At 40.2% G+C, this 15,766-nt stretch overlaps 1 protein-coding gene across 1 annotated transcript in view; it reads right to left on the reverse strand.

Annotated features, from left to right (window-relative positions):
- Positions 1-7,336: 7,336 nt before the first annotated feature.
- SUSD5 (sushi domain containing 5) overlaps positions 7,337-15,766 on the reverse strand; it is a 42,217-nt gene continuing 33,787 nt past the window's right edge. The window contains exon 5 of the mRNA XM_054385106.1: positions 7,337-8,616. Coding sequence (XP_054241081.1) covers positions 7,337-8,616 — 1,280 coding nt within the window. The remainder of the gene's footprint in view (positions 8,617-15,766) is intronic.

A 15,766-nucleotide genomic window follows, 5' to 3' on the forward strand; every position in this document is an offset into this window, starting at 1 on the left:
AACTCCAGATTTCCTCCTCAGGAATCTAACCATTGATGTTAAAATCATATGCCCAGATAACTTCATCTTTGGCACTCTAGCTTTTGAGTCCAGCAATCTCGTCAGTAAAGGGCATGAATCTGGTTGGAGATACCAATCTGTATTTCTTTTATTTCACAACATTTTTAGTTTACTTTTTTCTTATCACCATTTACCAAGCTGACTTAGGAGTTCTGCCAAGTGCCAACTATTGTCTGGCTATTTGTTTCTGTTGTGCCCTAGCTTTTGAGAGCTCCCTGTGGGCACTGCAAAACCTTAAACACTTCCAAGAGAGATGCCTTTAATTTAAGTTCCTGGGCCTGAGGTTTTCCATAATTGCAGGTCTAGTGTGGAAATAACGTGTGCATAAAGCTTCTAATCAGATTTTTGCCTGTAGGTGAAGCAAGCGGTGTACATTAGGGTAGGTACAAGACAACAGAAAGTTAATTTCAGGATCTTTTGGGTTTACCACCCCGAATTATTTCTTTCCAGTTAAGGGACTCTCTTCCTTCTGCAGCACTAATTGTTGGAAATAGCTGTAATCTCTTTGAAAGAGCAATGGATGTGGTAAAATATTGTAAAACACTGAGCACCAGAGTTAACCTGTCCTGTGATTGTTGTTGTTGAACCTACTTCAGTAGGTTACACTGGGGATACATTTAGTACATTTTCATCTGACAGTTATTCAACCACTGCAAGTCTCTTGGGTATTACCAATTTTCTGGTAAAGATGTGATTCTGTCTTTAAGGCTTTCTTAGCTGATCTCTTTTCATGTTTGGTCATTTCTTCAGCTCTCAACCTTACAGCTAAAGTCCCCTGCCGTTGTGTCTGCTCAGGTGGGGATTTCGTGATTTACTAAGATGTCTGTTGCCCAATGGTTTATTTTTCTTAAGCCTACACTAAGTCTGACATCTGTTGCTGTTCCATTTAACTTAAGGAGGCAACTGATACTCTTGTAGCCTCCCAGAATGGCACTGTGATCCCTTTTCCATTTTGTTCAAGTGTCTGAATTTTCTCTGGCTTTCTTAATTTCCACTACATAAGGTCCCAAGCCAGTTCAATCTTAGTAAGTACAAATAGTTCTCAAACCTTTATTGTTTCCTAATGAGAAATAGCTCCTCTTCCAGTTCTTCAGTATTTATTGTGGCTTTTTCTAGCATTCTCAGGTTCTTTAAACTGATTTTTCTTTTGCTGCTGCTATTGTTAAATGCCAACATTTACATGTGACTGCAATAAATTACTGTCTTTTCTTCCACTTCTCTGATCCTGCCAGCTCTTCTTGGGAGGCTACAGGAATATGGTTTTTGCCTCCTTTCTACCACCCAAAATTCTTGCACTTATGAGTTGTCTGCCTCCAAAGTTAGCAGCTTTCACCTAACCGGGGGATTTTTAAATGTTGTCTCCACTTCTTTCTTTCACAAGGCTTACAGTGTGATGCTCAGGGAAGTGTTTTGTTGAAGCTGCTGAATTCGTGCTGCGTTGGTACTGTTTTGTCAGAGAATGTTTTGTGTTGGAATGGACCTTTAAAGGTCATCTAGTCCAACTCCCCTGCAGGGAGCAGGGTCATCCTCAAGTAGGTCATGTTGCTCAGAGTCCTGTCCAGCTTGACCTGTAGTGTTTCCAGGGATTGGGCATCTACCACTTCTCTGGGTAACCTGTGCCAGTGTTTCACCACCTTCAGCATTAATGATTTCTTCCTTGTGTTTGCTGAGCCTGGCCTTGCCTGGAAGGTGAAATTCATATTGACCTTGGTGGTAGCATTGCTTGTAGAGCTTTTCAGTTACAGTTTTTAATAACTGCCCACATTTCTAGTAACAAAGCTGCTATTTGGGTGGCTGCTGTGAGCCACTGATCTGCTGGTGCTGTAATAGCTCTGAATGTTTTCTTCTGTCACCACTGGTTGTGGTGGTGAAGTCCATCTTCTGGCAGATGGGCTGATGTGTGCACAAGGGTCTGCAAACGACATAAGTCCTGCTCTTGATCTCTTGTTGCATGAAGTCCTGCATAATGGGGAACTACCTGAAAGCCGAAGATTAAACTTGAGTTGCAAATGCCTGTGCATTGAAGTGGATATTTTGTTATGTGAAAAACATGACTGCTGGTTATCAGGACAGTCTTCCATATGTAAGCACCAAAGCTTGGGCAAGGGAAGAGACTCACAGGTTGGAAATCAGTGTATCTGGCAGGCTGTGCCAAGTATGTCATCTCTGTCAAATCAATACCTGCTCTAACTGATAGTAATTCACCTATGACTGGCTCCCTGATAACTCGGCCTCATAAATAGCAATAGTTAGGAAGGAGGGTCATAGTGATTTTTCTTCTTGAAGTTCTTCAATTCCTGTAGAACAGCATCACAAGCTCCATACTTGTGTCTCAGTGATTCCAATAGCCAATAAAGTCAGCTAAGAAAAAAAATACTTTTGGAATGATCAGTTTTGGCAAATTCAACAAGAAGTCAAATGTCTTGCTGGGCCCTTCCAGTTATTGCAGAGATTCTGCAAACAGACCTTCACAATTTCTGTTGTCAAAGCATAAACCAAAAGCAAACTCAAATTGCTCTGTTTTCCAGAGCTTTACTGCTTTGGAATGCTAAAATACAAACCCCAAAGTGAGTCAGATGGTCTTCTCAATTCACCTGGAAAGCCTGTCTGACCAAGGAGATGCCATTTCTTAATTGCTAGAGTAAGTTTGAGGTAGAATGGAAGGTAAATCTCCTCAAGACAGACTATTCCCCTGAAAATCCCATAGTGTGTCCTGCTTTTCTCATAGCAAGTTGACTTGCTATGATATCCACCATGTATCTTCACATCATTTACAGTGCCTTATTGTCTATATCAATAATGAAGGCAGAAAATTTATCAAGTTCTTGAGAGTCTTCGTGAGGAATGATTTAAATATCACAAATTTTACAGTTCTGAAAACCAAGTTGTGATTAGACAAATATTTGTTGGATTATGAAAGTACAAGTGTATATTACAGCTGGTGCTGAGAATAAACAGTTGCCTACATATACCAGCTACTATGGAAATACGTTTTAAGTTCTAATGTGAGCTGTAAACCAAAGCTACTTCAGTTAAAAAAATTCAATACTTAAACTGTGGGGAGAAGTAGTCTATGCCAGAGAAAACATTCCTATTTAATAATGTTTGAACATAAGCTGTGATGCAGTTTGTAGCAAGGCAGTGAGAAAAACCCACAACTAATCCTTCATTGCAGCTGTCTGAACTTTTGGTCGTCTGCCATACTTTAAACAGCGACTTCTTTTTTCTGGTGACTCAAGACTTGAATGACCTAGTGTGGAGAGTTTAACCTATATACAAAAAGGATGTTAAGTAAGAAACTGCCAAAGTTACTTGGGTTTCACACCCCAGCAAATCAGAGGTTTGTATCTTAAGTCCTCTTCAGTGCCTAGGAAAAAATATTAAATAGATACCATTTCATTTATTTATTTTATTTTGGCAAGGAAATATTCAGTGGTTTAGACACCCATCTCTCCTCCCTCCCCTCTTCTCTCTCCTTAGAGTACCAATGATAAATGGAAACTAAATTCTGTAGAGACTTCTGAATTTTTAAGTCTATACGTGCTAACCTTCTCTGCAGAATAACTTTCTGAGTTTTCTGTGGTTATTTTGAACTTTTTTTCCCTTTGCTGCATCTCGTGGGTAGGCGTTTTATGCAGCATGAAGTAAGAAACATGCTCTTTTCCTGATGAATTCTTTTGCAAAGTAACGGAACTTGCTTACTTTTAAGTGGAAATATGGGGGTTAGAGGTGTAATTTTATGCAGCTACTAACTTTAAAACAAAGCAAAACAAAAATTCAGCTTTCTGCATTTGCCCCATTCTTGCTATCTGAAAAGGGATTAAGCACTTTATGTACTACTCTGAACCAGTGTCAGAAGGTCTTTCAAGTATCTAATAATTTCTTGCTATGACTGATTTTTTAAATGGTCATTCATAGCTACATATTCTGATCTGTCACAGCTATATATTGTGTTGTATCTTTTTGAAATTGAATAGAAAAGTTGAAGGAAAAAAAGTGAATCTATGCTGAGTTCAGCACCTGTGGCAACAAATTCCCAACACAATAGTTTTTGAGGTACAGCAAAATAGAACATATAATGTCATCTAGCTGGTAGATGTAACGACAAGCACAGAAATTAAGGGAATTTCAGCCTGAGAACTTACTGAAGACCTCAAATCCATGATCCTAGTCTTTCTGTACGAAGGGGAGCAAACGCCTTTTGGTTGCAAGGACTTGATGGTTTGCAAGTAGCTTTGATGTTACACCCCACAGCATCACTTCCAGCCTGCCTGACAGCCTGTTCATACAGGGCTCTGCCCAGACTCAGCAGCACATGATCTGTAGGAAATGGGGAGGCGGTTAATATGTAGTTGTTAATAAAGGAAAGTAGAGGAAAAGGAGATCAGATCCCAGTCTTAACACCAGTGAGCTGATTCTGGCCATCCTGTTTTAACATCTGGCTTCTCTAGGAGAGGGCAATACATCTATTCAAAGAGCAACAGATCAGTCTCTTAATGACTGCATATCATCATCACAAAATCACTCCCCGTATTTCCCCCTTTCCTTTTCTCCCTTCTTAATTTCAACCCACAGCTGGCACTTTCAGCTCTTAATTCCTGTAAGAAGTAACCCATCCTCTACTGTATTTTGACGTTATCATCTTCATATTTTGTATTTACTCCACTCTATTTGTTGTCTGTGATCCCTGCTGTCTTTGAGTAGCCAAGTTTCACACACAAAATGAGGTCTAAGTCAAAAGTATCATTTATCCCCATCTGTTTATTAGTTTTCCCAAATTCCCTGAATCATTCTGGTAAAGTGAAAAACATGAGTGCAAGCAGATGCTGCTGCAAAAGGGGGTAGATGATCTTCTGAAGCAGAACTGGGTTGGCAGCCTAAGCTGAACACTTTTCAGCTATTTTTTTTTAATATCAAAGTGTCTTCTACAAGAATTATCCAAGTGACAGATCTATCTTGTCTCCATAAACGTGGGCAAACTTGGATGATTTGAACAAGAACAGACACAAGACAAGTGCTTCCTTTCTCTTTATTTTTGTTTGTTTTGTTTTTTGGTTTGGTTTGGTTTTTGGTTTGGTTTTTTGATAACTTGATTTTTATTTAAATACCTTCAAAGCATTATATTAATGTATATTCTGGTTCATGAATAACAAAGTATTTCTAAGTCTCAAATAAGACCCCTGTCCAAATTGTATTTGCAATTATGTTATGAGTCTCTTGTTCACACGTCCAGCTCCTGAGCCAAATACCACTGATTTTTCATTGTGAATGATGCCACACAGAACTGTAACACATCCTTGTACCTTTCAGTTAAGCACTATTTTTGATGGATGTTGCGGTGTTTATTTTTCAGCATGTTTCCATGAGATTACAGACAGCATGTTTTAGTTAACAGTCTCCATAAAGTTGCTTAGTATGAAATCCACTGGTTGTTTTTTTCTTATAAAGGTTACTCCGTTAAAAAAATAGTTCACAAGAGAAATTGTAGGTTATTCCATAGTCTAGAATGCATTAAAAGCATAAGGTCATGCATATGTCAGAGAACACAATATTTACACATCTGTACAGTTACTATCCTTTTCTATTTACTGTGGCTCTTGCCAGGCACTTACATTGAACTCTTACCACTCTGAGGTCAAATTCTCCGAGATAACATCATCTGAGAGGGCTTTGTTTTCCCTACCAGCACCCAAATTGATGGCTGTATGTGTGATGGGCCCCCTTCTGCACTCCATTTCATAAAGCCTGCCTTCCATGGAGTTAGAGATGGGTACTACTATGTCTCAATGCAGAACAAGACTGAGTGAACTCCACCCTGTCACCTTTTCTTACTCCAATATTCTGATGTGTTGAACTGCTGGTGTATATTGGCTAAGGCTGTACAATAGAGTGGCAGAGGAATTTATTTCTGACCTGCAAGTTATTCACAGTTGCCAGTCTTTCTCCTATTCCTTCAGAAAAATAAGGAAGAGCACATCATACTAAACTCATCAGAACCATGTTAGATGACTCTAGAAAACACCTCACCTTTCTCCCTGTTTCTTTTCAGAACCACTGGAAATGGAACACGATGTTGGAAAAGCCTCTGTGTTTTCACAAAAAATACCCAGTCTAAAAGCCAAGTGTTTGCATTTTATCAACTGGATGCAATGAATGTGTCTCCTTCCCAGGTTTGCTTTATCTTTAAAAACTCAATAAGCAGCATTCAGAATGGATACCCATCTCCCACAGCCAATATTTACACCAGACACCCTCCAGACAATGAAAGAGCAGAATGGTGAAAATCAGTCTTTTCATAGAGTTCATACAGAGGAAGTATTATATACATGGCCTTAGCTGCCAGAGGTACTACTGGCTGTGAATTACTATTCAATATCTTGGTCAGTTGGTATCGTTTTCAGAAAAGCAGCCAACTTTATATAGGGTTCCCCTGGAAAGTGCTTCATTACTGTTTTGCTCTGTAATGAATGACTGTTCATCGTAACACTTGAAATCAAAGGTGCTATGACTCCTCTCCTGCTGATACTCAGGGAAGAACAGCACTTACTTATTCTCTGAATTCCAGGGAGACATCACGATTTCCTTGAAAGGATTAATAGAAGTGGCACTTCTTCACTAAGGCTAAAAGAACACCTCCCAGACACACAGCATAATGTTCCAACATCTGTGGCTTGTTCAACTCAACATGTTGAAGTACCTTAGTAACCACAGCAATACTGTCCAGTAAAATATGGTTGCAAAGAGCTTTTCTTTTTAGGTATGTCAGGTAATCATTGGTTACGGTGGTTCATCCTGGCCAGCTTGGGCAGGTTCAAAAAAAAGGAACAAACACCAAACGTGTGGTTGATCCAGAAACGTCCTTCTCCCTTCCTTCCTTCTTTCTTTCCCTCTTCCATTGAGAACAGACCAAGAAGGCCTGACCAGTCCTGCCATTACAACCAGGTAACACAGAAATTAATCAATTAATTTATTATTAATAGGAGCAAAATGTAAAAGCAGGACAAAATTATTGATGTCCTACCAAGCAGTGTGTCCTGCTGACGTCTCCAAAAGACCCTTTGTGATAAAACCAGATTCCTTAGCTCTGAAAGGCTGAATATGCTGAACTGCAGTTTCAAATGGATGAAATCTTTCCGGTCTTCTATGTCCTTTTAGCATTCTGGTTTTTCTTGTGCTTTCTGCACTGATGGATTTTAGCATCTGTGAGTCATATGATCCCTCTAGCATCAGTATGGTTTACCTCTGATTTCTAGCATCTCTGCCAGAAGACCCCTGGTTAGACTTTCTGCATTTCAATGTGCTGGTGGTGGTAGTGGTGGTAGCAATGATGTCTGGGCTGACTCCTTCCATTTAGTTTATATACAGAATTTTTCTGCTGCCATTTTTTGAAAAACCAGACAGCCAGTACAGCTGAAACCAGTAACAAGCAGAGAAAAAGCACAATTACTGCTATGATAGCACCTTTACTGGACTTGGAACAATCCTCTCCTTCACAAGGCTCAGAAGTGGGGACGGGCTCTTCGCCAGGGCCCTGGGTGTGATTTTCTCGCTCATCTAATTCCTGGGCTGACGTGTCAGTAAGGATAGCTGGAGCTGGTGCCGTGGTTGCTGCCTGTGCTGGGTAGGCAGTTGTTTCCTTTGGCTCTGCAAACGGAGCGTGATCGAAGGGGCTGACCATCACAGAGGTTTCTGACATGGACGTTTGTAAGCTGGTTATCTCAAACAGCATTGTTGTACTGGGCTCCTGAGTCACAGTTTCCAGGGATGTAGTTGAGTGGTCCCATACAGCATCATCATAACTTCTGCTCACACTTAAGTTCTCCAAACCACTCGCTGACATGAGGGATACCAGTGTCTCTTTGTCCCCTTCATCATCTGACCCTGTTGTCGCTGCCACAATCTGTGTTAAACCTTCCTCTGGGGCTGGACTACCATTGCCTGATTTTCTTACTTCAACGTGATTGGGCTGGTCAGTTGTGAGGATGATATCATCTTCTACTCCCATTGAACCATCAACTTTATCCCCCTCCTCTTCATCATCCTCTACCACTTCTTGTGTTACTGGGTAGCCATCTAACCACGACTCATCAGTAATGGCACCTGCATCTACTTCTGCCTTTGAATTGTTACTTGTGAGAATGGGTCCGATGGGAAAATCCTCGCTGTCGTAGAACGTTTTGGCACCAGGTTCATCATAGGCTGTCTTCCCTCCAATGTGGTTATCACCTTCAGCAAACTGTGATTCAGTGGAATCATCCGTCTCTTTTGCTGATTCAGGTGCACTGAAGGCCTCTGATGGGAACCAAAACAAGTTTTTTTGGCTTAGAAGTGACATGGGGGACTCAGTTGGAGCCCTGCTTCCTTTTTGAGAAGTATCTGTGTTCAGAGTGACACCTCTGGCGATTCCAGTTCTTTCCTCTGAACTTTTACTGAAGGAAAGCTGTTCTTGTTCCTGCTCGTTTTCCTCTTTGCCATTGATATGTTCATTTTCAACAATAGGCATTGATCTGTCATCAGGAAAGTTATCTTCGTAGTCAATATGTGCCTCAGTCTCATCTAGGAACATAAAGCAAAGCAAACCAAAAAGAAGAAAAGAAAAAGAAAGATGCTCCCATGACTACAGTGATAGACAACTCCAACACTTAAAGCCTAACACCTAAGTGTCAAGATAATAGTCTGTAATCAACTCACAGGCTTCCATTTTCAAGACTCTAAATAATGCCAAAAAGAAAAGAAAAGGGGAAGAAAACCCAACCCAAACCAACCCAACAAAAGAATAACTGAGAGCCACAGAGGGGCAGATTCATCAAAAAGTGCGAGTTTGATTTAGAAATACTCCCCCTGCCTCAACAGACTTACCAGTCATAGCAAAACAGGCTTGACTCAAAGCATAAAACTAAATGTTGGAACATTTATATTTATTCCACTCTTCTAAAGCTTTAGCTCAATGAAGAATTTTCCAAACTAGACAGGGTGGTTGATTTTCAGCTCACACAAGTTCTACTCCATAGAAAGTTGATGCAATTGCTGAGATTTATGCTGGCATTAAAAGTCCTAGAAAATAGTGCCTTGGGATATGGAAAATAAAACAAACTGAATCATGGTGAGAATTTTTCTTTTTAAGAGAGTGTTCAGTCTTTCATGAAGACAGTGAAGTGACAGACCTGGCATGACATGGGAAACAAAGATTAATAGGAGAAGCTGTAGTACAAATCAATGTATCCATAAAGCCTTATCTTTTTTAGCCTTTTTTAGACTCAACCAACTTTGAATCACATTTTCATCTGGGGCCCACCTCAGTTTCTGAATAAGTCACATTCTCCTTGGAGACTGCTTCCCAAACTTCTGGCAGACCCGTATTTGGTCTGCTCTTAAGAAAGATTAGAAATATTGTCAAACCAGCCTGACAAAAAACACTTAGTGGTGATACAGCTCACACCAGCTTACTTTTTGCCAGAACAGCTTAAGCCAGGTGCCAGAACAGAATGGTTATTAGCGACAGGTATTTTTCTTGGAATAGCATCCGGGTCTACCAGAAACCAAAGCAGTTATGCTGAGGAAACAAAAATGTGTCACATAACCTCTGAGAGCTATCAAGCTGGAGAACTGGATGTTCTCAGCAGGTGTTCCCATTTCATAGCAAAGGAATACATGATAACAACAGTGCCTACCACAGACTTCTCTCCCTCCTGATCCCAGGTGTCCTCATCTGCTTGTGCAATTCTCTAGATCCTCTCCATCCTCTCCAAAGCTGGAATAAAATTCCATCTGCTGCAAAGCCAACCCAACAGACAGGGAAATCTAGGTCTTGGAGTGGAAAGCTTCCCTGGAAGACTCTCACTTTTCTAACTTAAAATCTTTATCATCAGTATGTCAGATTTTGTTCATGACTAGGGGGTACCACTGAATACCAAAGCATTTTACCAACATATTTATGAAGCTGTGCATGACACTGGCCACCACTCTGTAACATTTACAATAGCCATCAAATGCTAGCATCCCTTTGTCCCTTGTCTCACTTCCACTAAAGATTTTTTTCTACCTCTTTGCACAGAAATGGTGCTTCAAGCCATTTGGCCCTCTTACCACCCTGCTAAAAGCTGTTATCTTCAATGTCTCTTTCTCCAAAGCCCAGTGTCTCTCAGGACAGCTTGTAGGTGTCTGTTATGTATACACAAACTCAAACACCATAGAATTATTTCTGTTGGAAATTGAGTCCTACCACCAACCTCCTACCACCATGGACATTAAACCATGTCCTGAACTGCCATGTCTACACATTTTTTTTAACACCTCCAGGGACAGTGGCTCCACCACCTCCCTCGGCAGCCTGTTCCAATTCCCTGATCACTCCTTCAGTAAAGAAATTTTTCCTGATATCCAACCTAGGCCTCCCCTGGCAGAATCTGAGATTTTCCTGCACCATAATGAGAGAACTCACCATTTACCATCTGTGCTGGTCATTGTTTTCTTTTATGAGATGAATCATCACACCAGTCCCTTTACCTATATGTCTCCTGCACCTCCATTTTTGCCACTCATTTACTTTTCAGGTTACAGTAATCCATCTGAGGATGAAACATTTTATTTTTACATTACAGTGTTCTAGTGCCTGCATGCATATCCACAAACAAAAATTACATTCATATGTTTGTGTTGTTTCCTCCAGGCCTCTTCTTAGTAAGGAATATGAATGGGCAGCTGGTATTCTTCTTATTGACCAGTATGGATCATTGGGGAATGCTTAACTGTACCAGTATGCTTGTTATGGAATTTGAAGCTCTTCCCCTGCAGTACCTCTCCTGTCACATACTTTCAGCCCTTTAAAAGAAAGTCCTATGGAGGCACATCAACAATGAGCACAAGCTCCTAGGAAAATATGTGTCCTCAGTCTGTCAGAACATAGTAAGGGTTTGTTGAACCATCAATCAAGTCTCCATCAAACCTGCTGTCTTTGGGCCTGATCCTGCATGTACAGAAATGAATCATTTCTTTCTTAATGCTCAGCTGAGGGAAGAAAAAGCCCATTGTAGTCTGAAGAGAGCCTGAGCATGGAGCTCATTATACACTGCTTGTCACCACATAAGGGAGTCTTGTTCCTTCTGACAATCAGATTGTGGCCCAAGCTGTAAAGCTGCTATAACATATTTTCATATGCAGCCTCCCATATGTGCATAGTTTACAGCAAAGGCTATCAACATAACTAATGTTAGCTTACGGGGTGCAGAATGAAAGCAACTATTGATCTCTCTAAGCATCAAAGGAAATACAACCCCCCCCCCTTATTTCAAAGCTTTGATTTATATGATCCTGAATTGACTTACACAGCAATAATATTCTATTCTTCTGGGCCTCAGACCTTCCAATAAGACTGGGGCTCAGTGAGTTTGTGTTGCCATGACAATCTTTTAAGTCAGTCAAGAGCTCCATTTTTCCAGAAACAGATTGCACAACTTTTGTACTCCTTTGTGCTCACCTCCTCAGCACTTTCCTGAGCTTTCCAGCCCCCTGAATTTTAGTCTCAGTACTGAAGAACAACAACCAAAGTAGATTCAGCTCCACCTCTTGTCTAAATAGTTGTAACCTTTATTAATGCACATTTTTAAAACAGCTAGCAACTGATTTAAAAGTGGTTGCATCTTCCTTCCTGTTCAGGCAGGTCTGGTTTTAAGAAGAGCCAGAAGTGAAATTAGTTAGTCCAAGACCAAAATCTTTCTGTATTTGGTCATTGTTACATCTTACATCCACCCTCTTTCAGCAGCCTCAAGCTTTGATTCCCTGTCTAAGGTATTACTGAGGCTGTAATGAACATTCTACAGCAACAGATGCTGAAATAGCATACTACCAAAGATGTGAAGCTCAATTAAAAGGGAAAATGCTTCTAATTTAGCCTTGTCTTTTCTGTGAAGTGTCCACTCCTAAAGAGCTTTCATCTTCCCCAACTTCTGATCCTAACATGAAAACAGTGACCAAGCCTAGAGAGAAGCAAACCCAAAGAACCTAGTTTTCCACAATATAAGATCAGTTTAATTTTTCTTCTAGATAGCATATTGGCATCTGAGCTCTATTTTTAGTGTTGCTATTCTGGACAGCCATAAAGTGCAGTGCATATTTTGTGGACACATTTTGGGAGCACAGGAAATTGAAACTTGATTCTATGTAGACCATCATCATAAATATTTCTACTGTACACAAACATCTTTATTCAAAGAATCTTAAAGCAGTTGCAGGAAACATTAACAATACAGCATCTGTCTTAGAGAGTTGGATGGAAAAGAGCATGCAGACCATTTGTAGCATCTGCTTAAGCTCAGCCAGATCTGTGAACTACAGCACCAGGTAGAATTATCTGTTTGATTTGGATCAGGCACTAAACACATGTATCTCAAATCAGCCAGGCAGAAGTTGTGTTGCCTTTTGCCACAGCTGCAAGGAGGAGGAGGATTTTTGTCGTATCAGAAAGCTTGCTAATATAAATATAACCCATCACAGTTTTTTAAACTAATTCACTTTGGCAGAATCAGTTCATGCCAGATCAATACTTTATACTCATCTAATACAACTGCTCAGTGACAGGCCTGAAAAGAGAACCAGAGTCTGTCATAACAATTGTTTTGACAGGCCATGGACATATTTTGTTGCTGATTTTATGTGTTTGCCACAACTCTCCCACTGCACTCTCAGAAGAAAAAAAAACAAAACATTCCCAAGTAAGATCAAAAGCCAGAGATATTCTCTTTTACTCTGCCAATTAAAAAAATGAAAGAAAAAGAATTGAATGTTTCTGGCTGCTCATCCTTACAGACCACATGAATGTGAATCAGTACTATTTTTGACAACTCAGAAAGCAAAGTTTGAAGTAACAAGAATAGCTAAACCAGGCAAAAGAGACCAAGAACTGCAGCTGAAGCTTTCAGAGGTGGCCAAAATTATCCAGATCCTCCTTACCCTGAAATCAGAAGTATGGTCCCCAGTGCAGAAAAAGACTAACTCTGAAGACACTAGATAGGTACCCAAGTGCTGACACTGCAGAGACTCTTTAGATATGCTGAAGATAGGACTCTCCTGCCACAAGCTTATAGTTGGAAAAAAACAAAGCAGTCAAGGGAAAAGGATAAATAGATTGCATTCTTTCTAGCTAGTTTTAGAGCACAGATGTGACATGATTTTCCAACCATCTCATCTACCTTCTCTTTGTGGAAGCTAACTCTCAAGGATGCAGCCTAATGCCAGGCAGCCCTGAGCCCCCACTGAAATGTTAATATTAATGCTTCTGCTATTGAACCTATGGCCCCTTTGGGGAAAACCCTAGAAATGTCATTTAGCAACAGTCACTGTAGTCTCTGTGCCTGCAGGACAGCCACAGCATGGCACATACACATGTTCTTCCAGACCTTACCACAAATATATTTTGTGAAACAAATGAGTTGTCTCCACTGTAATAGAAAAAATAATAAACTGCAAAACCCATGTATTTCCCTCTTCTCTGCTTCGGGTTGAATATCTCTGTGTTTTCAGCTAGAACACAGAGTCTTTTCATGATGAGAAACTGCAGGAAACACTAACCATACAGAGCCACATTTTTCTTACAAAGCATCTTGATTAAAAAAATTACAGTCCATTACCTGGTGTGTGCAATGTATGTTAGAGCCATCTGTAGTGTACTACTTCCTTAATTTCCAACATTGTTTGCTGTATCCAGGATCCACTTAATATAACCCTGGAATGATTTTGGTCAGTTATGCCCACAGTCAAATTTTGCCATGTATTTTGGATTACATGTCTATAGACACATAACACATTTTTCATGTAATTGATGAATTTGCCAGCTGCATGGTTGTACACTCACATCCTGAGGGCCAGAATGGACTGTTTCTCTTCTGGCAGGCTCAAAATGAAGAGGGATGATGATCATAAAGCTACTTCAAAGAACATTTAAGAGCTATATTTAGATATTGCTACAATGATAGTTCTTTGACTCCATATTTGCTATGGGTGAGCAACTGGGAATGTAAAGCAGTCTCAATGCTTTTACACAAATGAAAAAAGCAATTATTGCTGTCTGGTTTACCACCCTGCTTGGACAGGTGGGCATCAGAACATGGTGGCTACCAAGGAGCACAGTGATGCAGAGCTGTAACATCCACAATTAGAACCACAGATCTCAGAGAACTTTAGGAAGCTGCATAAATGTTTATCTGTCTTTCATGGATGGGATGGAGTAAGTAGCAGAGAGTAGTACAGTGACTTGCCCCTTGTCCTGTAGACAGTACAAGATGTTGAAACAGGCCTTTTACCTTCCAATGCTCTGATCCAAGTGTTCTCTCCATGGTCCAGTAGTGGTTTAAAGGCATTTGGACCACTTCACATTTCCAGTTGCTCCCCCAGCACAGATGCAGGACAAGGGAACCATGTTATCTTACCAGCCTCTAAACATAGCACTTCCACTGAAGTGGCTTCACAACCATCTTTCCTCGCATATCAGCCAGTACATCCTCTGCCAAGAGGAATACCAATACTCTGTTAACAGAGTCCATCATTCACAGGTTGCCCAGGCAGGTGGTGGAAGCCTCATCCCTGGAGGTTTTTAAGGCCAGGCTGTATGTGGCTCTGAGCAACCTGATCTAGAGTGAGGTGTCCCTGCCCATGGCAGAGTGGATAGAACTGGATGAGCCTTGAGGTCCCTTCCAACCCTGAGAGTTCTATTCTGTGATTAACCTTTGTAATAGGGAAGCTACTCTCTTGCCTCAAAGCATTTAAAAAGCAGTTTGTGTGCTGAGTTATGGAGTCCTTAATTGATAGTTATTGTCCTTTCTCCTATGGCTCCCAAGTATCTGTCAACTGTAAATCAGGTTTCTTTTAATTACATTCCCTCTTTTTTTGGTTATTTTTTTCTGAAATCTTACTTTTAAAAAAATAATGAACCTCACTATTGCACATTTCAGTCTTCCTATAAAGCTTCCTTTCTTAAAGAATTGTGATCAGGAGGACTGAATATTTAATCACTAACTGAAGACGTATTGTAGTTTCTATCCCAGGTCCTCAAAGTATGTGAAAAACATTAATCAAAGGAAGCCTCTCAGCATGAAGTCTACATGTGAATCACTTAAAAAAATCCTTATCTACAATATTACATCTGCTCCCAAGTTCTAGTGTTGATGTTTGTGATTTTACAGCCACACTTTCCTGTTTCTTGCAAAAATATTTTTCTCTCCCCCACTGCTGTATGAAAGGCTCAGGCAAAACAGGCGAAATTGACTATTTATCTAGGGAAAACAGTGAAACACACACAACAAACTCTCTGATTCTTTTTCTTCCCTACACTGATGTAACACAGTTTCATTTCTACATGTGGCAAGGTTAGCATTTTCACTAACCTCAGAGAAAGAAAATGAAGTATCAGTTTCGTATGGGTTATAGGAGATTCAGACCCACTGGTTTATTAGATGTAGATACGCGTTTTTCCTTCTCTCTCCATGTTTCTCCTCCACTCCCTACAATATCTGACTTAATCATCTGAACTGCTGAAACAGTTCTGAAAGATGTTGGAGTTTTCTCTTTTCCTGTTCTCTTTTCTTTTCTTTTCTTTTCTTTTCTTTTCTTTTCTTTTCTTTTCTTTTCTTTTCTTTTCTTTTCTTTTCTTTTCTTTTCTTTTCTTTCTTTTCTTTTCTTTTCTTTTCTTTTCTTTTCTTTTCTTTTTTTCTTT

The sequence above is a fragment of the Indicator indicator genome, chromosome 11, assembly GCF_027791375.1.
Source record: "Indicator indicator isolate 239-I01 chromosome 11, UM_Iind_1.1, whole genome shotgun sequence".
Taxonomy (NCBI): Eukaryota; Metazoa; Chordata; class Aves; order Piciformes; family Indicatoridae; genus Indicator; species Indicator indicator.